Source organism: Leopardus geoffroyi, chromosome C3 (genome assembly GCF_018350155.1).
Source record: "Leopardus geoffroyi isolate Oge1 chromosome C3, O.geoffroyi_Oge1_pat1.0, whole genome shotgun sequence".
NCBI lineage: Eukaryota > Metazoa > Chordata > Mammalia > Carnivora > Felidae > Leopardus > Leopardus geoffroyi.
The window spans coordinates 1,121,680-1,143,044 of NC_059338.1; the positions used below are offsets into that span (position 1 = coordinate 1,121,680).

A 21,365-nucleotide genomic window follows, 5' to 3' on the forward strand; every position below is an offset into this window, starting at 1 on the left:
CCCACCGCTCTCCTCGCCCTGCGCCAGTGCAGATTAAGGATGCCACTGCTACTTTTCTAAAGGGGACACCTGGAAAGCATCCCCAAGTGAAATCTGCTAGACCAGGGGCAGCCCCCTTCCCACTGCACTTGACCTGGAGCTCTACTTGACCCCTAACCCAAACAACTGGGGGAGGGGCAGTAGGCGCTAAACCCAGAAACACCAACAGCACTTGCCTCCCTGGGGCCCTGGCTCCAGGCCGGGTCCAGGAATGTGCCCAGAAAAGAACTGCTTTCCCACACCAGGGACGCAGGGGGAGGGGTGGCGCACACAGGCCTCCCTCGGCTCCTCGCCTCGTACCAAGGTCAGCTCAGGGGCCAGAATCTCCACCATTCTCTCTTCCACGAACCCTGGGCACGTAGGTATCCTCACCCCTCAGGTATCCGCGCCGGCGGTGGCAGAGGTTCGTTCCAACCTTCGTGTGCTGAAACAGCCAGGAGTCCTCGTCTGGATTTTCAAGTCATTTTATTAATCCAACCGTACAAAAGACCCCCACCACCACATCTCTGCCACCCCCAGTTCCTTCCAAATAGTGTAGAGGGGGCGATTGAGCAGACCCCTCCCCAGGAGCCATTTACAAAAGGCGGAGATAGCGGAGGAATGGGGGGGGGGGGGGGGAGACATCACAAAAATAGCAACAGATAAGAGGGGCCACAGAACCACAAACACAACACACAGCCGGGGGGCGGGAGGCCGGACACCGGGGGAGGGAAGCCAAGGCCCCCCCTCCCTTCCCAAGGCCTCGAAAGCGGCTGGCTCCACCCGTGCAGGCAAATGAGTTCTTCACATGCTAAAGTCACGGGGGTGTGGGGGGGTGGGTGTGTGTGTGTGTGTGTGTGTGTATGTGTGTGTGTAGGGTGCAGGCAACCCCTAGCTCCTCGCCAGACCACATGTATGCCTGCTTCCCCACCCCGCTGAGGATCCTGTGCACGAGACCGGCCCAGGGCCCATATGCAGCAGGCAGCGAATCAGTATATGGACACATACAGCCCAGTGTGGGGCTCTGGCGGAGAGGAGTGAGAACTGCTAGATCACCTGGCCCCAAAAGATCTACAGAAAGGTAGAACACACCCAGGCTATGGACTGCACTTGGGGGGCCATGGCTATGACGGTCCCACGGCCTCCCCCCCCCTCGGGCTGGGCCAGGGAGCCTTGTCAGGAGATGAGGTATAAGGGCTCCATGCCTTTTCAAGCTTTCCTTCAGTCAAGCCAGGGAGGCAGAGGGATACAGGTGCCGAAAGCTCTAGACCAGCGCCAACACTACTGTGCAACAAACCGAGGGCGGGGGGCGGGGGGGGGGGGGGAGGCATGGGGAGCACTGTACAACCAGAGTCCCAGGTCCCAGGACAGTCCAAACCTCAAATATTCCGGTCAGACCACATATCCCAATTTTTGGCAAAAATATGGTCATTAAAAGCCCGAGAGAGGCTGAGAAAGGGCCAGTGGCTTTGGTATGAGGGACACAGGTCCGGACAGTATCTCTTTCGCACAGTCTTGAAGCCCCAGATCACCAAGAAACTGCCCCAGCCGAGCGCTCTCCTGCTTCTCCAAGCTATTTGGTTGTCTGAGGGGGTGAGGCTTGGGTACGTCGTGGAGGAGGCAAGGGGAGGGTAAGAAAGGGGAAAATTCCCCATTTATTACCTAAAGCTGTCTCCTAAAGCCCATGAAAGCGTTACCGCGGGGATGGGACCCCGACTCCTCTGGCCAGAAACCTTTAACACTCCACTCCAAAAACTAAGGCTGCAGCTGCGGGGCTGGACAGGAGTGTTAGGCACAGGTGCTGGGGCGTCCGTCATCTGCACAGAGACCCCTGCCCTCCGGATCTTCTTCCAGCCTCTTCTCTGTTGCAGCCATACCCCTAGGCCCTCAGAGATGGGAGCCACCACAACGCTGGTAGGGCTTTGGTTTCCTGACCTCTGCAGATCTCAACGTGTACAGGTAATTTTCCAGAAAAGCGAGCGATCCAGACTCTTCTGCCTGCCCACCTCAGGTCCTTCTCTGCCCTCAGGAGCCACCGTGTCTCTGCCCCCTGGGGACAGGAAGCCAGTGGAAACGAGGACCGAGAGCCAGACTTGGGAACCCTCACCCCCGCCAGGGTCAGCCATCGTTAGCAGCCACCAGCTGCCCCACGCCCTCGCGGATGTACACAGCCTGGATCTCCTTGGTCTTGAGGCAGAGATCGCAAGCCCAGACGGCGGAGGCCTCGGTGGTCAGCAGCCCGTACGCGCTCTCAGTCATGCCTGTGCACTCGCGATGGAACCACTTCTGGCAGGAGGCCTCGCACAGGATGGCGTCCTGGTCGTCATTCACCTCGCTGCGACAGGCGCCACACGGGTACACCAGGCCTGGGGGAGGCTGAGGCCCTGACCCCCCGCCAGCCTTGCTGGGGGGCGCCAGGCTGTTGGCATCTGGGGTTCCCCCCCCCCGCCCACTGCTGTTTGGGGGGAAGCTGGGCTGGTTCCCGTTAACGGCAGCAGCTGGGGAGCCTGAGTGAGGCTCTGGGGGAAAAGCAGTGGGAGCAGGGGGATTCAAGGGCTTCCCCCCATCCTCACCACCAGGGCCAGGAAAGCCAGGGTCCGGACCAGGGAAGGGACTTGTGTTTGGGGGCAGGCTGGGGAGCCCCTGACCAGGTCTCTGGAGAGGAGAAGGGCCAAAAGGTGCCCCTGGCTGGGCAAAGCGTTGGGGGAGAGAAGGAGGGCCCAGCTCCCCTCTGGGAGGCTGTCCCATGGTGGGTGAGATCATGGGGCCAAATCCTCCCACCGGGCCTGGCATCATCTGCCCACCAGGAGGGCTGAAGTTTTGGCCCAGAGGCTGGCTGAAGGGTTGGCCAGGAAAGTTCATGTTGCCCGGAGGTGCGTAGCCAGGGCCCTGGGGGGGCATGTTGAAAGCTGGGCCCATAGGATTGGGAGGGAAAGGAGGGGGCTGGCGACGGAGAGGCTGGGGACCCCCTCCACCCCCAGTGCCGTAGCCTGGGGGTACCTGGCCTGCCATGCCCCCCTGTACGCGGAAGCCTCCAAAAGGGACAGGACTGCCAAGGAACGGAGGGGCTGCGCCCCCCACCTTAGGGGCTCCGAAGTCATCCTCAAAAGGGTTGGATGCAACCAGGTGATCCACCATGGGAGTCGGGGGTGGTGCAAACTCCGTCAGATGTGAGTATGCAGGGCCCTAGTGGGGAACAGAGGACGAAGAAAGGATCACAGAAGGAAACACACAGCTAGAAGCCAGCAGAGCCATAGAAATGCGGGACTTGTTCTGGCGGCTGGTAAAGGCCAGCTCGGATCCCAAGTCAAGACAAACCTCAGAACATGACGGAAACAGGGGGTGGAAAAAGCAGACAGAACCGCACTGGAATCCTAGCTCTGACTCCAAATAATCCGGAGACCCTCGAACAGGGACTCAACTTGTCAAAGCCTCAGGTCCTCATGTGTAAAATAGGGGCAGTGCCCATCTCCCAAAGCTGCTAAAGTACTAACAGCACAAAGTGCTAGAAAAAAGACGACTCTTCCTGACAGATAAGATCCTTGGTCAAGTGGCCTCACACACAGCCCTCACCGCGCCCCCCCGCCCCCGCCCCGCCCTCGTTAGGAAGTTGAGGGACAGGACCAGAAGCAAGGAAACTTTTCTCTTCTCTCCGCACGAGAGGCTACATCCCAGCCTACTGGAGTGGCAGCTAGGAGTCACCCCCACCGTCAAGCACCATTCACCTGAGTATTTGACTTCCTTCGCTTCTTTTCTGGGCTCTTCATCTGCAGACCTAGGAAGAGCAGCAGAATGCAGACCCAAATGCATCTCCCTGAGGCTGCCCCGACCTCCTGCCTCCCGGACGCGCCGGAGCAGCTCTTCTAACTTGGACACGCGCTCGCTCATTCACTTAACAAACACGAACAAAGGTGCGCTACGAAGAACGCTGCACGGCCGCACTCTCGGCTGCCTCCTCCCTTAAATGAGACACCCCCCCCCCACCCCGATGCCCTCAGACTCCCAAGTGGCTCCTGGCGTCCGTGCGTCTCCAAACCCTAGGGTCCCCAATCTGTGACAAGGACCCCCCCCCGTCCCCCCGCCCGAGCCTCCCTTCGGGTCCCCCGGTCCCAGGAACCCCCGCCTGCGCCCACCCGCCAACGTCCCCCCGGCCGCCAGGTCCTGGGCGCTCTCACCGGCCTTGCCCTGCTTCCTCCCGGTGCCGGGCGGCGCAGGGGGCGGTGCGGGGCCGCCACCTCCCTCCAGCTTGTCCGGTGGGGGCGGCGCCGAGGCGGCCATGGGGCGGGGGGGCCGGGGTCAGCGGCGGCGGCGGACGGACGCGCCCTCGGGCGGCACCATCGCCGGGAGGGGGCTCGGGGCGCCCGCGAGGAGCGGCCAGGCCGGGCGGCGAGGCCAGGCGCCGAGCGCAGCGCCAGCCGCCCGCCCGCGGCCGCGGCAGCAGCCGGAAGCGGAAGTCGGCGTGGCCGCCGCCGCGCGGCGAGGGGCGGGGCCCGGGCCGGACCACCCGGAGCCGGAGCCTGGGGGGGAGGGGGGAGGCTGGAGGCGCCGCTGCGGGAGGGGCCGCCCCGCCTCCCCTCCCCTCCCCCACTCCCACCCTCGCCCGGCCGCGGCCAACCACAAGCAGCAGGGACCTTGAGGCCGAGGTAGAAGAAGCAGGGACTTTAATAAAGAGGATTTCCCTTTGGTATAAGTGACACCGCGAAGACACCCAAACAAAAAGGCGAGGACGAAGACCGTGGAGACACTCCCCCACTCCCAGTCCGCAGGCGGAGCCCCCAGCAGCAGGGCTGGCTCCCGGGGTGGGGGGCGGGGGGCGTCAGCCTGACACCGAAGCTCAGAAGCTCAGGTCGTGCACTAGGCCGCCTGGACTCCGGGAGGCCCAGGCTTTCCTAGTCCTGGCTCGCGATCCACTTCCAAGGCCGCAGTCTCTGGCGGAAAAGATCGTGCCCAGGCCAGGAGGAGGGAAATGCTAGTCCTTATGAAAGGGCTTTGAAAAGGCAAAGAGGTGATGTGTACATGTAATGGACTATTATCATTCTGTGCTCCAGATAAGCCAGAGAAAACAAATAAGGAAAGTAAATCCACAGCCATAAAGTATAAGCGTATAAAATCAAAATAAGTGTAGTTCCAAATCTACAGATGGTATTTGGGGATTGTCTACTGCTTTAGTCTCCTTGCCCTCGTTCCTGCCTCCACAAACCGGCAGTTACCGGTTCAGGAGGCCTGAATCCTGTCACACACACCCCCCACCCCCACCCCCGCCCCAGCAAGAGGCAGGGAAGAGGCTGCAGGACCGAGGGTCGAGGGGCGGGCGACGGGCCACGCTTTGGCTGTAGAGTATAACATGCATGCAAATTGGGAGGTGGGGGAGGGACTTACAAAATGTATATACAGACCCCTTGGGTGAGGGGCCCCCCCCTGGCCAGGAGGCACTGAGCAAGGGAGGGGTCCATCTCCCCACTGGCCAGGGAGAGGGGGGCTCTGAGGCAATCTCTAAGGGTTGCATTTTCCCGGGGACAGGGGCCAGCTGCCATTCCTGCCTCTGCTCTCCCAACCTAAACTGGGGTGGAGGTGGAGTGGGTGCTGAGCAAGGAGAGGACAGGGTCCCCGAAGCCAAGGTGTCAGCACACCCATCCTCGACCTCAGGGGCTCAAGAACTCTTTGCATAAAATCTCTTCAGACCTAGGAGATGGTCAAAGGCACAAAGTTTAACCACTGGGAGGGAGAGTTGTTGAGAGGGATCTGAGCCCAAGGGTAGACCAAAGGTGTGATTCGTGCCCCCTTCCCTAGAAAGGTGATTGCCCCATTAGGCTTTTCTCATTTCAAGGAGGCACGCTGCCCAGGCCTCAAGCACCCACCTTCTTGGGGAAGGGGGTATCAGATTGGCACAGGAGAGGCCCAGGGAAGGGGCTACTCTGTACATTAATACTTTGGTAAGGTTCGGGGAGAAACGGGATTCTACCCCAGGCTTCCGACAAACCCTCTCATTCAGCCGATGCTGAACCGTGTCCACACTACTCCCAGCTCCAACACAAGGCCCAGCCCACAAAACACTCCCAAGTGAAGTCCTGAGAATCAAGGAACAGGGTGGAAGGGGTGAGAGGGCCCCTTCGGGGAGAAAGCACTTTGCTGGATCACAGCTTCCGCTCCACAGGCTGCTGGAGACATAGTTCACTGCCCGCAGAGATGATGGGCAAGTGATTGTCCACATGGTAGCTGATGAGGTGGCTGACGCTCTCAAAGCGGTGATCCTTTGTCCGAACCTGGTGAGTGTAAAGGGAGAAGGTCAATGCAGGTGAAGAGTCAAAGACCTCAGCCCCCAAGGCTGAGGAAGCCGGAATATTCAAGAGGGTTGAAGAAGGAGAAAAGGATGGCGGGATGGGAGGGTTGTCAGTCCTGATCACTGAAGCTTCTCGAGAAGGAGAATCCGGAGCAGACAGCTCAGTGAACTGGGAAAAGGCAGAGGGGACGTCTGCCCAGAAACTGTGACGCTGAGGGCTATCTACTCCTCTTCTGACCCGGGAGGCGACACGCAGTGCAGAAAAGACAGGGAAACGAGACGGAGACTGCTCCAGAAAAGAGCCCAAAGTTACGCGGGGCAGTGGGGGCAGTGCAGAGACACAACAGGACACTGGGCTGAGCCCCGAGTCTGGAGGACCGGGGGCGGCTCCTCTCCAGGACGGTTTCCTCATTTGTTACAAGAGGGGCTCAGGCAAGAAGAACGCCTTCCTGCCCAGATGGGCTAGGGGGCTGGGGCCTTGCGGGCTGAAACGAACGGAGCTCAGGCCCGGGGGTGCGAGGGAAGGAACGTGGACGGCTGGAGAGGGGTGCCTGCGCACAAACGCCAAGCAGGGACAGCAGGGAGCAGGGAGGGAAGGAGGGGGCCGCAGCCTCCCGCCTACCCCCACCACTCACCACGCCCTCCGGGTCCACCAGGAGCAGGTGCTTGGGCTGCCCACTCTGCAGGCCGGTGAGCACGTACTGGCCCGGCGTGGTCGTGCTCTCCCGCACCAGGAAGTCGCCGTTGAGCTGCAGCAGGGCCTCGGCCTCCCGCCGGCTCAGCTTCCCGTGGAACCAGGGCTCCCCTCGCAGCTGCTCGGCCATGGCCACTGACTGGGGCGGTGGAGGCACGCGAAGGGCATCCTCGAAGGGCTCTGGGGGTGCAAAGGGAAGCCTAAGAAAGGCAGGGGGCACGACACACGCCGGGACCCAGACCTCCGGGGAGGAAGGCGCAGGGCAGAAGAAGAGGAGCCAAGTGGGAAGACAGCCATGCAGAGAGGAGAGGGGAGCACTCACTCATGTCAAAGAGGTCTCGGGGCGCGCTGCCATTGATGGCAGGATTGGGGGGCCCGGCCCCACCCCCTGCTTGCCGGGCCTTGTCTAGGTTCTGGACGTTGACGTAGGAAGGATCGTCGAAGAGCTCCCTACCTGCTGAGGAGAGAGAGGCTTCACGGTGACCCCAGTCCAGCCTCCTGCGCCTCGACTCCCCGCCCCCCCTCCCCCCACCGGCCCGGCTCCCTTCACACCTGGGCAGGGCGGTGGAGGTGGCATCTGTTTGCGAATTTCTGGGTCTCCCCCAACAGGCTGTCCCACAGGCTGCGGGGACAAAAACAAGACGTTACCAGAAGCCCAAACCCACTACTGCCAACCCGGGCCCAGCCCACCTCCTTCCGAGCCACTTACCAGCGTTGCTCCCAGGTGGCTGGGGGTCTGGACCCCGGGTGGAGTGGGTCGAGCAGCCCCGGGGGGAGCTCCTTCCCGAAGCCTCATGTCCACCACTCCCCCGAGAGGCGGCTCCTTCCCCGGGAAGTCATTATAGTACTGGTGGTCAGGTGGCTCTTCCTCCTCCTCGTCCCAAGCCGAACCATCAAAACCAGCCATCCTGAGAGGGGCAGGAGAGAGGGAGGGCACAGACGGTGGCCACGGGCTGGGCGCGGCCTGCGGGGTGGGCCCAAGGCCAGCTGTTTTCTACACACAGCCGCACCACCCTCCCGGGGGCCCTGCAAGGCGCCATTACTTCCTTCTCCAACGTTAGAGACGAGACAGGCCGGTCAGAGCCGGAGAATCTGCCCGCGGCTTCACAATCGCACGGTGGTGGAGCAGAGCCACGGAATTGGATTTGACCCTAAAGTTCACACCCTTGGTTGTTAGGCTGTCTCCCGAGAGGGAGGGGAGGCACAGGGTAGCAGGAAAAGATACGATCCAGACTAGTTTAATCTCCTCGAAATACTCAATAGCTACCGGCCTAAGGCAGGAAGGAAAGGTAGAGATCGTGGGAATAAAACATCCTCCCGCACCCCAAATTCCTGATGGCTTCCACGGGCAGGAAAATGAAAAACCAAGGATGGCCAAACGGGCAAGAAAAGAGAAGCGCACTGGCACCAAGGTGGCTGGGGACAGAAAGGCCCACGCAGCCAGGGACGGTGGGGGCGTGGAGTCTGGCACGTGAGAGGAGGAACCGGCCTGCAGCAGGCAGGACACATTCTCCCGATGGCCGCGGGCACACAGGTTCCATGCCCCGACCCCCTCTGAGCTCGCGTGTGGGCAGTGGGGCAGACTCGCTCTCTCAGTTCCGGCCTGGGGCCCGGGAGCTGCCCCACCCCCAGACCCGCTCACCTGTCGTGAGGGGTGACCAGCTTGGGCGGGTTCCTGAGGTATTGTTTGAAGCGAAGCTCGAAGGCCTGGCCGATGGTGCTGATGACGTCCTGAGCAAGCCCTTCGGGACACTCCAGGATGTGGCAGGCTGCGGGCACAGCACAGGCTGTCGGTGAGCTCGGAGGCGGACTGCTGGGGGTGGGTGGGGGGGGGGGGGTGGCGGGGGCGCAGACAGGACCCTCGCCTTCCAGGGCCCCCGCTTAGCTCCCCAGGTCCTGCTCACCTGCCTCACGGACAGCCGGCCCCACCCAGCGCTCCCCACCGCGCCTCACCTCTCTGATTGACCGGGTCTTTGGCAACATAGGCGACGTACTCAGCTGTGTCCTGGGGTCGGGCAGGGTCAGAAGAAGCCACTTAGCTCGACTGTATAGCCCCACCTCGCCCCCGCCCCCAACAACCCAGTGCTTTTCAGACACCACACCACCGCTTCCGGCCGGTGTCTCCCCAGCGCCTGGCCCCTACTCTGCCCCCACCACCTGTGCCCCGTTCGGCCACTCACCGGGTCCCCACCGGACGCAAATGAGATAGACTGCATGTGGTGGTTGGCGATGATCTGAGGGTCAGGGCAGGGGACAGAGGAGGGGAATGAAACACGTCAGGCAGCCTCAGGGCCTACCTGGGCGACCGCAGCCCCGAGCCCTGGCGGCCGGTCCCGCCCTTCTGGCCTCTCAGCCCAGGCCCTTCTAAGCTCCTCCTTCCTGACTGTCCTGGCTCCTGGCACTGTGACCAGGTCCTGCTCGGCCCTTCCAGCAGCGTTTCTGGCCCCCTCGCCCAACCCCACCAACCTGTTTGCAATCTGCGGCCATGAGGTTGAGGCTGCTGGTGGAGACGGTGAGAGTGATCGGCATTCCTGCAAACTTCAGGTTACTCCTCCCCAGGATGGAGCTGAGTGGGCGGCCACAGGGCTAGGGGAGGGCCCAAGGCTCTCAGAAGCTGCGGTTCCCCACCCCAGGAAACCCCCCCCCCCACCACCACCCCATGTTTCCCAGCAGCACCTCCAGCCCCACCGGCCCCGGGGTACCTTTCTCCTCCTTGTTGCCCCCTTCGCACCGGGCACTGCCTCACACACCAGACTGATGGCCTCCCTGGGGAGAGAGAGGTCCTCAGACCCAGAGCCTGCCTCCCACTCAGCTTGGGCTGCCATGGGGCAGGGGGAGGGGAAGACCAGGCCAGACTCCAGGGGCACTCCAGGCTCTTTGTCGTGGTGGATTGAATTAAGGGCCTTTAATATTTGATGACACGGAGAGGCCACTTCCTGGCTGATTGGGTTAGGGCCTCAGCGGGGGCCCGGCCCCACCCCCTTCCAGCTAGCGAATGTCCCCTCCCCTTCCCAAAGGCAGCAGTCACCGACCATCCGCCCAGCTTCCACTCAGGCTCCAGCTGCCAACTGGCTTTGCCACGGCCCCCGCAGCTCATGGGCCGGAGGAGGAAGGATCCAGATGAGAGCTGCCTCTTTTCATTCAGACTCACACTCGCTCCCCTAACTTTCTCTCCATCCCCTTTACCAAAAGATAAGCCACCACCTGCAAGCCACCAAGTGACCCGCGTCCCTCCTCCCCCAGTCTGCTCCCATCCCACTAACCTGGTGACCTGGGTGCGGGTGTTGAAGTCCAGGGCGCGCATCGACTGCAGGACCTCCACACAGCCCATGTACTGAGGGGAGGGGACCGAGGGTGACGGGTCAGCCGCCTCCCCCCACCCCTTCACGAAGAGCCCCGGGTCTTTCCCCTCTGAGCCGCCAAGGGAAGGGTAAAGATGAAGGCATCTCGCCCACTGCCCGAGGCTACACCCCACAACGTGCAAGACAACAGGAAATGAGGGGAAGAGGCAAGGCTGGGAGAACCTCATGCATCTGGGAAGAGACTCTAGAGGACAGCGACAGGCACTGGGGGGGGGGGGGGGGGGGAGTGACATCTCCAGGGGGAGGAGACCGGAGGACACAATCCAGGGTCACTCATTCCAACACTTACTAGGGGCCTCTGCCACGCTGGGCGGCATGCTGAGCAGGAGAGGGGGAAGGGGGTGGGGGGGGAGGGAGTCACAAGAAGGAAGGGGCCCAGGGAGGGGTCCAGAATGGGAGAAGGGGCAAGAAAGGTTTGAGAAACAGGACCCTGAAAGCAAGGCGGTGCTGGGAGATGGGTGGGCAGAGGGACTGGAGGCTCTGGAGGGAGCGGGGAGGCTGGGGCGTGCTCACTCACCCGAACCAAGTAGGAAACCCCGGGTCCCATGACTTTGTCGTTGGGATGCAGCCAGCCCCGCGTGGGCTTATTGACAAAGCTCCCGTGGCGGGTCCACTCCTCGCCCCCCAGCTGGCCCCCTTCCACCCGAGTCCTGCGCCCGCCGCCTCCACTCAGCTTGTTCATGTCCTGGAGGAGGGGCAGGGGGCCTGAGTCTGGCGCGGCCGCCCCTACGATCCCCTCCCCATCCTCAGCCACCCTCCCTGGCTCCCCCTTTGGCCCCGGGCGCCCCCCAGCTGGGTTGGCCAGCTTCAGGTTGCTCATCCGGGGGAAGAAGGAGCACAGGGTGGTGGGACTCTCGTCCCCAGGCAGAGGAGGCAGGATAGGCCCCAGGGACGAGGCCGAGGGGGAAGGCGGCTCCTCCGGCGGGGTGGACCCCGAAGCCCCCTCCTCCAGCGATGACAGAGACTCATTCCGAAGCGGATTGTACTTGGGCTTGGGGGGCAGGAGATCCATGGCTGGAGTGAGAGGGAGGCTGCTGCCCAGCCTGGCCCCCCTGCCAGTCAGGGCAAGGGGGCCAGGCAGGGGGCATCCCCAGGCCCTTAGCCTGACCGGACCTCTCTGGCCCAGGGATCTCAAGGATCCTGGGAAGGGAGAGGGTAAGTGGCACCAGCGCCCACCCCCGCTCAGACCCAGAGAGTTTCAGGCCCCATCCCCGCCCAGCGTGGAGCCTCTTCTCCGCGGAGAAGAGAACAGGCTGGACCCAGAGCTGCCTGGCTCCTCCCCAGGGGCGGGGAGCTAAGCCGAGGGCCCAATCCCGAGGACAGTGCTGACTCACAGGCTCTAAGGGGCTGAACCCCCACCACTGCCACAGCCCCGGACTCGGCAGGGACAGAGCTATGCGTGTCCCCACCCTGCCCCCAGACAACCACCAGTAATCGGGGAGGGGAGCAAAGTGGGGGTGGGAGGGAAGCATGTAGGAATGAGAAGGAAAGGAGGGAAATAAGGATAGGTCTGGATCAATCCAAACAGGACATGGGCAGGCCAAAGGGAGCAGGAAGCCACGGGAGAGTAGGGGGGAATGAGAGAGGAAACAGAGGCAGCTGGGGGTGGAAAAGGGAGGGGATCCCTGAGCTCAGCACTTCCCTTCCTGTCCTGGTTGAACACTCAAAGTCCCCCCTCCCGCAGCCCAGGCCACGCTACCCCCACCGCTATGGCACAGTGGGGTGGTGGCCCTAGGGAGCCTGGGCCATTAGCACCCTCTGCTACAACAGCTGTGGACAGGAGGTAAAGAAATGGGGAAAGGATGGTAGTGGCCCCAGTGGACGCAGAGGGGCCAGGAGGAAGAGCAAAGCCTGTGTTGTAAGGGGAACAAAGTCCAACCTGGGTGGTGCCTCAGGGAACCACCTGGTAGGAGGTGGAACAGAGGACAAGCTGACAGAGCCTCGTTCTCTCCGTGGCACCCACCATGCCGAGGAGTAGCGGCCAGCTCTCTTGTGTCTCCCCCCCACCTTCCACGGGCCTAGTTAGCAAAGCAAGCTGTCAAGGGTGGGTGGGTGGCAAGACACTGACGCTAAGGTCAGCTCCCTGAACGCACTCTCTTGCAGGGACCAGGGAAAGTGCGGGTGTCCGCCAGGGGCAGAATGTGACTGGAGGACGTGGGAGAGTGAAACAGTTCTCCCTCCAACAGAAGCGGGGGTTACGGGCCACAAAGGGACAGAGGGGGCAGATGGCAAATCTGTGCCCAGGGGTGCCAGGGATGGGCTGAGGCTGGACGCAGGGAACAGCCCCAAACCCATCCCTCCCACCCACAGCTTCCTGCCACAGCTCTGCTTGAGGGGGCCACGGAGGAAGATGGGGGGGGGTCAGCAAACAAGTAGCAAAAGATACGCAGAACCCCCACGTTCACCTTGGAATTATCTACTCTCAAATTTACTTAAGATAAGGGTGCAAATGATATAATGATTAATAATGCCACCACTTAACTCTTTCACCTGCCCTAGTCCTCAATCGAGGACAGCTTGGTCACTCCCGAGCACAATTCTATCACTCCACGTCCGAGAGAATGAGGAAAGGCTTCGCCACAGCCTCACACCCCCCACACCTGCCAAGACGTCCTCCAGCCGCGGGAGCCCGCGGAATCCAGAGGCCGGGAACGAGCGACAGGTGTGGGCGTTCGGAAGAAAAGAAGGAGGAAGTAGGGCTTTTTAAATTTGCATCGGAAAAAAGGAGCCCGCCTCCCGGGAGTCCGGGTGGCCGGGTGTGGGGGTGAAGCCGCTGGTGGCTTCCCAGCCCAGCAGGGAGGAGGAGGAGGAGGCAAGTAGCAGGAAATGGCGAAAGCCTCAGGAATGTTTCCAGAAGGGAAGGCCGGGCGAGCGGGCCCAGGAGGAATGCCCAGGCAGGAACTCTGCTTAGGGGGAGGGGAAGGGCCAAAGGAGCGGTGGGGGTTGAGGAGTCCCTGCAAAAGGGCCACTGTCCCCTCCACCCCTCCAAGCCGCTGTCCCCTGGCAGCGGACAGCGCTCGCTCCTGTCGCACCCACAGGGTCGCACACCGACAAACCCATGGCCCTACCAGCTCCCGAGGTGCAGGTGTGAGACCTACAGCTGTCCCCGGGGCGGAGTCGGTCCTGGGAGGGGAAGCTCCGGTAGCGGGGCTGGGAACCCCGGAGCAAGCCTCGCTCCCCAAGTCCAGCCCCCTTCACGCGGGCCCACCCTGGGAAGGGGGCAGGGGGAGGCCAAGGGCTGCCTCTAACCTCTCACCGCTCAGAACCGGCGGGGACACTTTGACGTCCCACCTGCTGGGGCACGAGCGCTCACGAAAACGGGGCCCGAGGCCCAAAAGAGAAAAGGGAACTATGTGAGCCAGGGTCTTCGGAGCTGAAGACCGCGCTTCCGAGGCGGGGACCGGGGTCGCCCCCCGAGCAGCCCCTCAGGGGGCGTGGCCCCTAGGTCGCGGGCACCCGAGACTTCTAGCAGGCGTGGTGTCCGCTCAGCCCGACGTGGTTGGGGAGAGGCGGGGCCTCGGGGAGGCGTGGCTTCACGCGTCCCTAGCGTTCTTTGAGGGGCGGCGCTCTGCTCTTTCGAGAGATAGGCTCTTTGATGGACAGGAGTTAGCGGAGACCCGTCGCGAGGAGGCGGGGTCTCGGGGAATTGGAAGGACTACCGTCGGGTTTCTTGCACTAGGGCTTGGAAGCATGTCCGGGGGTGGGGCTTCCAGGAAAGCTGGGCGGCAGGGTGGGGTCGTGGACAATAAGCAGAAAACAAGTCGGGGTTCGGGGAGCCCCCTGAAGTTGGGGGGTGGGACTTCCGGGGAGGGGGTCTCAGGGGGCGGGGCTTAGCCACGAAGACCGGAAGTAGGGTCCCGGGAGAGGGGTTCCGGGGTGGAGGAGCGGGTCACCTAAGGAGAAGGGAAAGGCCCAACTCACCAGGGCCTCATGGAGTCGCCGCACCGCACCGCGGCCCGATTTGGTTCCGGATCACGCTACTGCCTCCTTAGGTTGTCGTTCCAACTTTCTCCCCGGCCCGGCCTCCCTGAAGAAACTTTATTGCACTTACTTCCGGCCTCACTAACCCCTGACCCTCTACCTCGGTCCCTCCTTTACCCAGCCCACTTTCCCGAATCAGCCAATGGCAGCGCGAGAACGCGCACGGGGGCAGGGATAGCCAATTACAGGCGCGTTTTTTACCTACGCTCGTTCTTGAGGAACGTGAGAGGTGCACTCCAATAAGGACTCGAGGAGAAGCGAATCTAAGCCAATCCGAGGCTTGAAGGTAGAGCTGTCCCGCCTTAAGCCAAAGGGACCAATGGGAAGCGCGGGCGGCGTGTTTGAAAGCGAGGCCAAAGTGGGTGGGAGCGCGTGCTGCTGGGAGTTGTTCGGAGGTTGGCGGCGCGGGGCTGACGATCCTCAGGCCGAGCGGTCATGTCGCACAAACAGATTTACTATTCGGACAAATACGACGACGAGGAGTTCGAGTACCGGTTAGTGCCGGCGCGGGGCCCACCGCGAGGTCGTGAACTTCGACAAGTGAGGGCAAGAAGAGTTAGGAACCGGAGCTGAAGCGACGGGACCGGCGCATGCGCGGGAGACCCGAGCCGCGGGCTGGGGACGGTCGCTGAGAGCCTACGGCGCACGCGCCAGGGCCTGGCGGCACCGGGGAAAGTAGAAAGTGGCGGACTCGGAGTGGGCGTGGCTAGGGGCTCTAGGCTGACGGCCCCGCCCCCTCGGCAGAGCGAGCTGTGCTTGCCTTCTGGAGACTGCTGGTGTCGCGGCGACACCTCGGGGGCCTCCCGGGCCTATGAGAGGAGGTGGCCACGGCGGCGCGAGAGGTGCCCGCGGATTCCTGCAAAGGGGGCGTGGGCTTGTTTCAGGAAGGGGGCTTCCAGGACCTGCGGGGGGGGTGAAGCTGGCCGAGGGCTTTGAGAAAGGACTTGGCAGGGGCCTGCCGGATGCCCGTCGAACATTCGAAACAGTTACGGAGCGCCTCCAGGTGTTGTGTTAAGTGCGGGCATGAGCCCTGGCCTCTGCTCCCCACAGCCCGAGACGTTTGTGGAAACGCTGCAGGCTTCAGAGAGAGGGCGAGAAGGGACGTGATGGACATAGGTGCAGGTTATGTGGGAGCAACAGAGCTCGGCACGGATGGTGAAGAAGGGGGTCCTTACAGAGCCTCGGAGTTTGGAGTTAATCCAACTCCGTGATTCCAGGTTGAAAGATTCGGGAAGACCAAGGATTCTGCAAATGAGGGCATGATCCTTGAAACAACTTCCTAGTTCGTATCTTGCCCCCAAAATTGAAGAACGTGCAATGCAAACTTGCTTTGGTTGTGTTTCTTTTCCGCCTAGTGCGGGGCTGGGCCCTGTGGCCAGCTCGGTGCGTGCTGACAGGTGCAGACACAGGACCGCGGTGACGCCAGCTGCTTGGGGAAGACCCGCAGCTCCGCTGGGGCCCGTTAACTTTTTCCTCCCCATATGAACTAAGCGCTTATAGCATCTCTGTGGGACTCGGGAGAAGTCACGAGTTTCATCTCTCTGGAAGTTGTAGATCTTGGCAGTGGTATCTTGGTTTAAGAAACAGCTTGTCGTGAGGGGGGCTGTTTGGTGCAATGTGCCAGGCACTTGTTAGAATGTAAGCTATTTTCAGATACTTAGACTAGAATCATGTCTCTGGGAAGCATCTCTGTTACTAGCACGGGGAGCGTTTAGTGTATTTTCACCGAGCATGATGAAGTGTATCAGGATTCGTGGCAGAGTAATACTTTTTTGCCATGAAAGGAGACTTATCCTTGGTTAGGAAGACAAGGCGTTTCCCCCAGGGAAGTCTCATGGCACATGCCTTCAGAGTCAGGAAAATGAAATCGAGGATAGATTTAAAGGGTTTACGTTGACAGGCCATCCTTTGTGAGGGCTCTTCCACACAGCGCTCCGTAAGAGGCCTTCCTTCACCGATCCATCTGGAAACTACCTCTGTTATTAACACTCTGCTATGGGGCTGCCATTCTGTTGATTCCGAGTAATCAAGTAGGGCACTGGGCTCCAGGAGGCCAGAGGCAGTGCGTCAACGGTGCCTGGAAGTTAGGTGCTCATTCGCTTGCGTTGCTCATTAATTTGTGCTTTGTGATATACTTGCAGGAGGATTTGCAGAACTTGGCCTTTAATTCTAGCTGCCTTTACCCCACAATAAATTTATATAAACTCCCTACTATCAGAAACCAACTTTTCCTTTCTTTCCTCTCTTGGCTTTGTGTGTAAGCACTTGTCTAACGGACTGTCCCCACTGCTGATGTGAGTCCCCCCACCTGTCCGTGTTTCTGTTACAGGCACGTCATGTTGCCCAAGGACATAGCCAAGCTGGTCCCTAAAACCCATTTGATGTCTGAATCTGAGTGGCGGAATCTCGGCGTGCAGCAGAGTCAGGGATGGGTCCATTATATGATCCACGAACCAGGTTGGTGCAGTGGCTGAGAGCAATCATACGGGTTCCTTCACTGAGGGCAAGAAAGAGCGATAAGATCGCATAACCCAGAGAAATCAGGGGAGGGTAACGGTGGTTTATAGGTTCCTCACCAGCCGTCTAGAAAAACTGAAGGGACCAGAAATAAGAGTAAAGTGTCAGATGGGAAGTTCAGAGACAAGGTGTCACTGAAAAAAACCTCTTTTCATCTCTAACTTCGTCCGAGCGTAGCCTTCTTTTTAAGGCCACGTATACCCCGGAGGAGGCTGTGGCTCCATCATCATTCTCCATCAGAAAGTGAGTTCTTGGATGTTATCCAAATAAGCCAAGGAAAGTGTATTTCTTGATAAGACACCAGACACCAAGCTGCCAGGCAAAACTAATAAAGGGCTCCCCCGGGGCTGCACAAACATAGCAAAAGAACTGATACGGACAATTCTGTACTTGGCAGACAGGCCCAGCTCTTGGGTCTGGTTCTAAGGCCGCGTGCTGACGTCGTAATTCAGTCGTGAAGATCTGATCGCTGTCTCTGGGAGGTGCGGGTGGGGGACCGTAGGCTGTGCGCACACGAGTGTGAGCTTGCCTCTTAGGTTCCACTCGCTCTTTCAGAACCTCACATCCTGTTGTTCCGGCGACCGCTGCCCAAGAAGCCGAAGAAATGAAGCCGGCAGCCGCCTTTCGGCCTCAGGCTTCGCACAGCTGTCCTCACGTGCTAACGACATCTTCGGGTGACATTATTCCATTGCCTTCTTGCTTCCCACTTTGATATTGAAAGGATGTTCAGACTGTTTGTGCCGGTGACCGCTTCGCCTGAGCCAACAGCGGCACGGCCCAGCCGGCTGAGCGCCGTTCGGGCTGCAGCCTCGGCCGAGCGTGACCCCGGAAGCCCTGCCGAGCTCTGTATCCTGCAGAACACACTTGGTAGATGGAGGAAGCGGCTCCCCTAAGCATAAGGCCGTGGCAGGGATTGCGTAAACTTGCCGTTTTGTTTCTTCCTGCCAGGTGTTGTATGTTGTATGGTGGTTCATGTTTCATTGTACTGGAAACTGTCCGTTTTATTCAAGAAACCTGTTCCCTGTTAAAAAGCCTTGATTAAAGAGGAAGTTTTTACGGTCTGATTCTTTGCTTGTCGAGGTCTCCCCTCTTGGGGTCGCTGCGAGCAGCACCCTGCTTGTGGCTGTGCCCCCTTCGCTTAGGTCACGAAGCCCAGCTCTTTGCTAATAATGAGGGTCGTTTCAACATTCGTGTAACCGGTTTTTAACCTACTTCAAGCAGACTTTCTGTCAAACATCTGAAACGATATGCTGCTCTATTAGCCTGAGCTAAAGGCTGTGTGGAGACATCACCTCAGGAAAGCAAACGAACTGTTTCCTACAGCCCGGGATGGCGCCTTCACTGTAGTCCTGGTATCTGAAGGGCACGAGAGGGTGAAGGGAGGAGGCCGTCAGCCAGAGGCTGCCCTGTGCCCCCTTCCTGCCCGGCCCAAGGCTCAGGCACACCTGGGGGCAGGAGAGGGGGGCGTGGAGGGCAGCCCCTGCTGTTTTTCCCGGCAAGTTCTGGTGCCTGAGCCGACCCTGAGAGATGTTGACTTGATTGGTCTGGGGTGTGGCCTGGATGTGGGAATTTCAAGCATTTTTCTGCAGGTAGCTGGAGTACTAACCTTTGGGGAAACAGGTATAAGCTGCAGTTGTTTGAGAAAACATTTCTCCAAGGGGCCCCTGGCTGGCTCAGTCGGTGGAGCATGCAACCCTTGATCTCAGGGTCGTGAGTGTGAGTCCCATGTTGGGTGAAGAGATTACTTCAAAATAAAACCTTAAAAAAAAAAAAAAAGCATTCTTCCAAATAATAGCTTACCCCCTACCTTAAAAATCACAGCAGTACTAAATAAAGGAAATTATCTCCCTGCCCACCCCCCCCCCCCCCATCATCCACCCATTTACTATTATGGCAGGAGTTCAGTTGTGGTCCCTGAACCAGAGCATGACTTCACCTCAAGCCTTGTTAGAAATGCAAATTATTGGACTCCACCCTAGACCTGCTGAATCAGAAACTCTGACGGTTAGGCCTAGCAAGGTTTTAACAGGCTCTCCAGGTGATTCTGGCACCCACTCAAGCTTGAGAACCCACAGATAGAGGATTGGATCAGAGCTGGTGGGGGTGGGGGTGGGGAGACACTATCCCCATTGCTAGTAAAGATGATGGATCATGTGACTTATTGTTAGGCAAGTGGGACTTTTGTTTTGCCTTTAAATTCGCTTTACAGGGGCATCTGGCTGGGCCAGTTGGTACAGCACAGAGCTCTTGATCTTGGGGTCGTGAGTTTGAACCCCACGCTGGGTGCAGAGATCACTTTAAAATCTTTAAAAAAAAAATTTTTGGGGGGGCGCCTGGGTGGCGCAGTCGGTTAAGCGTCCGACTTCAGCCAGGTCACGATCTCGCGGCCCGTGAGTTCGAGCCCCGCGTCGGGCTCTGGGCTGATGGCTCAGAGCCTGGAGCCTGTTTCCGATTCTGTGTCTCCCTCTGTCTCTGCCCCTCCCCCGTTCATGCTCTGTCTCTCTCTGTCCCAAAAATAAATAAACGTTGAAAAAAAAAATTTTAAAAAAAAAAGAAAAAAAAATTTTTTTTTTTTGAGCTGAGGTTCTTTTAATTGAAAAACACACAGGGCTTATCGCTTGAGAAAGAATAGTCTAGAAGTCTGGCTCTACCTTTGTTTTTTGTTTTGGGGTGGCTGGATGGCATCCCTTCCTTTTTCTTAGCCTGTTGCCCATCTGTACAATGGGTATCATCTATCTGGGGCTTTAGGAGAGTAAAATGAGGGTGGGTGTGGTTCGGCTGTCCTCCCAGTGATGCATGAATTTTATGTGTTTACTACAGAAAACAGTCCAGGTACCAGCAGCGTCAGCATGACAGGAGAGCTTGTTAAATGCAGATCTCAAGCTCCCACCCAAACCTCCTGAATGGGGGAGACTTAATCAGCATATTAAAGTCCCAGATGGGGAGTCTGGCTAGTGCAGTCCATACAGCATGCAACTAACTCTCTCCTGGTCGTCAGTTCAAGTCCCATGTTGGGCATAGAGATTATTTTAAAAAATTAAAACAAATTTTTAAAAGGAGGGTCCCAGATGGTCAAACATTAAAATTTAAGAAACACTTTTGGATCAAAGGCAACTGAAATGAGAGTAAGCTAGGATGATGTAAGAATCGAAAGCGAACACGTGGCATCCCCTAGTCCCTGCCCTCACTGGTACCTAGAAGACCCAAATTGGCAAAGGTGATGTTCAAATTAAGCACCATCTGGACGGGGCGGCGGGCGTGTGGGGGCGGGGGGAGTTAGGCTTTTTCTTGTCAAGAGGGTAAGTACATAGCTTTACCGTTTATAACAGAAATAAATGAAAGCTGGGATGCCTAGATTGCTCAGTGGTTAAGCCTCCGACTTCAGCTCAGGTCATGATCTTACGGTTCCTGAGTTTAAGCCCTGCATCGGGCTCTGTGCTGACAGCTCAGAGCCTGGAGCCTGCTTCGGGTTCTGTGTCTCCCTCTCTCTCTGCCCCTCCACTGCGTGAGCTCTCGCTCTGTCTCAAAAATACACATTTTTTGGCACAAAAACAGACACTCAGATCAATGGAACAGAATAGAGAACCTAGAAATGGACCCACAAACATACGGCCAAATAATCTTTGACAAAGCAGGGAAGAATATCCAATGGAATAAAGACAGTCTCTTCAGCAAGTCGTACTGGGAAAACTGGACAGCAACATGCAGAAGAATGAACCCAGACCACTTTCTTACACCAGACACAAAAACAAACTCAAAATGAATGAAAGACCTCAATGTAAAACAGGAAGCCATCAAAAGCCTCAAGGAGAAAGCAGGCAAAAACCTCTTTGATCTTGGCCATCGCAACTTCTTACTCAAGTGTCTCCAGAGGCAAGGGAAACAAAAGCAAACATGAACTATTGGGACCTCATCAAAGTAAAAAGCTTCTGCACGGCGAAGGAAACAATCAGCAAAACTAAAAGGCAACCGACAGAATGGGAGAAGATATCTGCAAACGGCATAGCAGATAAAGGGTTAGTATCCAAAATCTAGAAAGAACTTGTCAAACTCAACACCCAAAAAATAAATAATCCAGTGAAGAAATGTGCAAAAGATATGAATAGATACTTTTCCAAAGAAGACACCCAGATGGCCAACCGACACATGAAAAAATGCTCAACATCACTCATCATCAGGGAAACACAAATCAAAGCCACAATGGGATGCTACCTCACACCTGTCAGAATGGCTAACATTAACTCGGGCAACAACAGATGTTGTTGAGGGTGCGGACTGCTGGTGGGAATGCAAACTGGTGCAGCCGTTCTGGAGAACAGTGTGGAGGTTCCTGAAAAAATTAAAAGTAGAACTCCCCTACCACCCAGCAATCGCACTTCCAGGTATTTATCCAAGGGATACAGGTGGGCTGTTTCGAAGGGACACACGCACCCCCATGTTTACAGCAGCGCTATCGACAACAGCCAAAGGATGGAAGGAGCCCAAATGTCCATCGATGGATGAATGGGTAAAG

The 21,365-nt window shown here is 58.7% G+C and overlaps 3 protein-coding genes across 14 annotated transcripts; 1 reads left to right on the top strand and 2 right to left on the bottom strand.

The window, feature by feature from the left end:
• Window positions 1-487: 487 nt before the first annotated feature.
• Window positions 488-4,462, bottom strand: PYGO2 (pygopus family PHD finger 2). The gene is made up of 3 exons (XM_045456063.1): window positions 4,194-4,462; window positions 3,744-3,793; window positions 488-3,204 (listed from the first exon to the last, which is right to left on the bottom strand). The coding sequence occupies exons 1-3, from the start codon at window positions 4,294-4,296 to the stop codon at window positions 2,137-2,139; spliced, it is 1,221 nt and encodes a 406-aa protein (XP_045312019.1). The 5' UTR covers window positions 4,297-4,462; the 3' UTR covers window positions 488-2,136.
• A 200-nt stretch (window positions 4,463-4,662) lies between these two features.
• SHC1 (SHC adaptor protein 1) lies at window positions 4,663-14,411 on the bottom strand. 12 transcript variants are annotated; one of them, XM_045456054.1, is made up of 13 exons: window positions 14,276-14,411; window positions 10,872-11,039; window positions 10,256-10,326; window positions 9,695-9,758; window positions 9,459-9,578; window positions 9,173-9,226; window positions 8,946-8,997; window positions 8,635-8,761; window positions 7,702-7,900; window positions 7,545-7,614; window positions 7,315-7,464; window positions 6,934-7,172; window positions 4,663-6,281 (listed from the first exon to the last, which is right to left on the bottom strand). In XM_045456054.1, exons 2-13 carry the CDS (start codon window positions 11,034-11,036, stop codon window positions 6,153-6,155), a joined length of 1,440 nt encoding a protein of 479 aa, XP_045312010.1. In that variant the 5' UTR covers window positions 11,037-11,039; window positions 14,276-14,411; the 3' UTR covers window positions 4,663-6,152. The 12 variants fall into 12 exon arrangements, with proteins under 12 accessions (XP_045312010.1, XP_045312018.1, XP_045312017.1 ...); XM_045456062.1 differs by having other exon boundaries at window positions 7,315-7,446; window positions 14,276-14,319; XM_045456061.1 differs by having other exon boundaries at window positions 7,315-7,449; window positions 14,276-14,319.
• Window positions 14,412-14,605: 194 nt separating this feature from the next.
• Window positions 14,606-17,916, top strand: CKS1B (CDC28 protein kinase regulatory subunit 1B). The gene is made up of 3 exons (XM_045456066.1): window positions 14,606-14,829; window positions 16,665-16,792; window positions 17,408-17,916. Exons 1-3 carry the CDS (start codon window positions 14,771-14,773, stop codon window positions 17,458-17,460), a joined length of 240 nt encoding a protein of 79 aa, XP_045312022.1. The 5' UTR covers window positions 14,606-14,770; the 3' UTR covers window positions 17,461-17,916.
• Window positions 17,917-21,365: the final 3,449 nt, after the last annotated feature.

Coding starts and splice junctions, on each gene's coding strand:
- PYGO2 (XM_045456063.1), bottom strand. CDS start 4,296: ATGGCCGCCTCGGCGCCGCCCCCACCGGACAAGCTGGAGGGAGGTGGC. Junction 3,794..4,193: donor GAGGAAGCAGGGCAAGGCCG/GTGAGAGCGCCC, acceptor TGCTCTTCCTAG/GTCTGCAGATGAAGAGCCCA. Junction 3,205..3,743: donor GAAGGAAGTCAAATACTCAG/GTGAATGGTGCT, acceptor GTTCCCCACTAG/GGCCCTGCATACTCACATCT.
- SHC1 (XM_045456050.1), bottom strand. CDS start 11,366: ATGGATCTCCTGCCCCCCAAGCCCAAGTACAATCCGCTTCGGAATGAG. Junction 7,615..7,701: donor GCCACCTGGGAGCAACGCTG/GTAAGTGGCTCG, acceptor TTGTCCCCGCAG/CCTGTGGGACAGCCTGTTGG. Junction 7,465..7,544: donor ACCTCCACCGCCCTGCCCAG/GTGTGAAGGGAG, acceptor GTCACCGTGAAG/CCTCTCTCTCCTCAGCAGGT.
- CKS1B (XM_045456066.1), top strand. CDS start 14,771: ATGTCGCACAAACAGATTTACTATTCGGACAAATACGACGACGAGGAG. Junction 14,830..16,664: donor GACGAGGAGTTCGAGTACCG/GTTAGTGCCGGC, acceptor TTTCTGTTACAG/GCACGTCATGTTGCCCAAGG. Junction 16,793..17,407: donor TTATATGATCCACGAACCAG/GTTGGTGCAGTG, acceptor TCGCTCTTTCAG/AACCTCACATCCTGTTGTTC.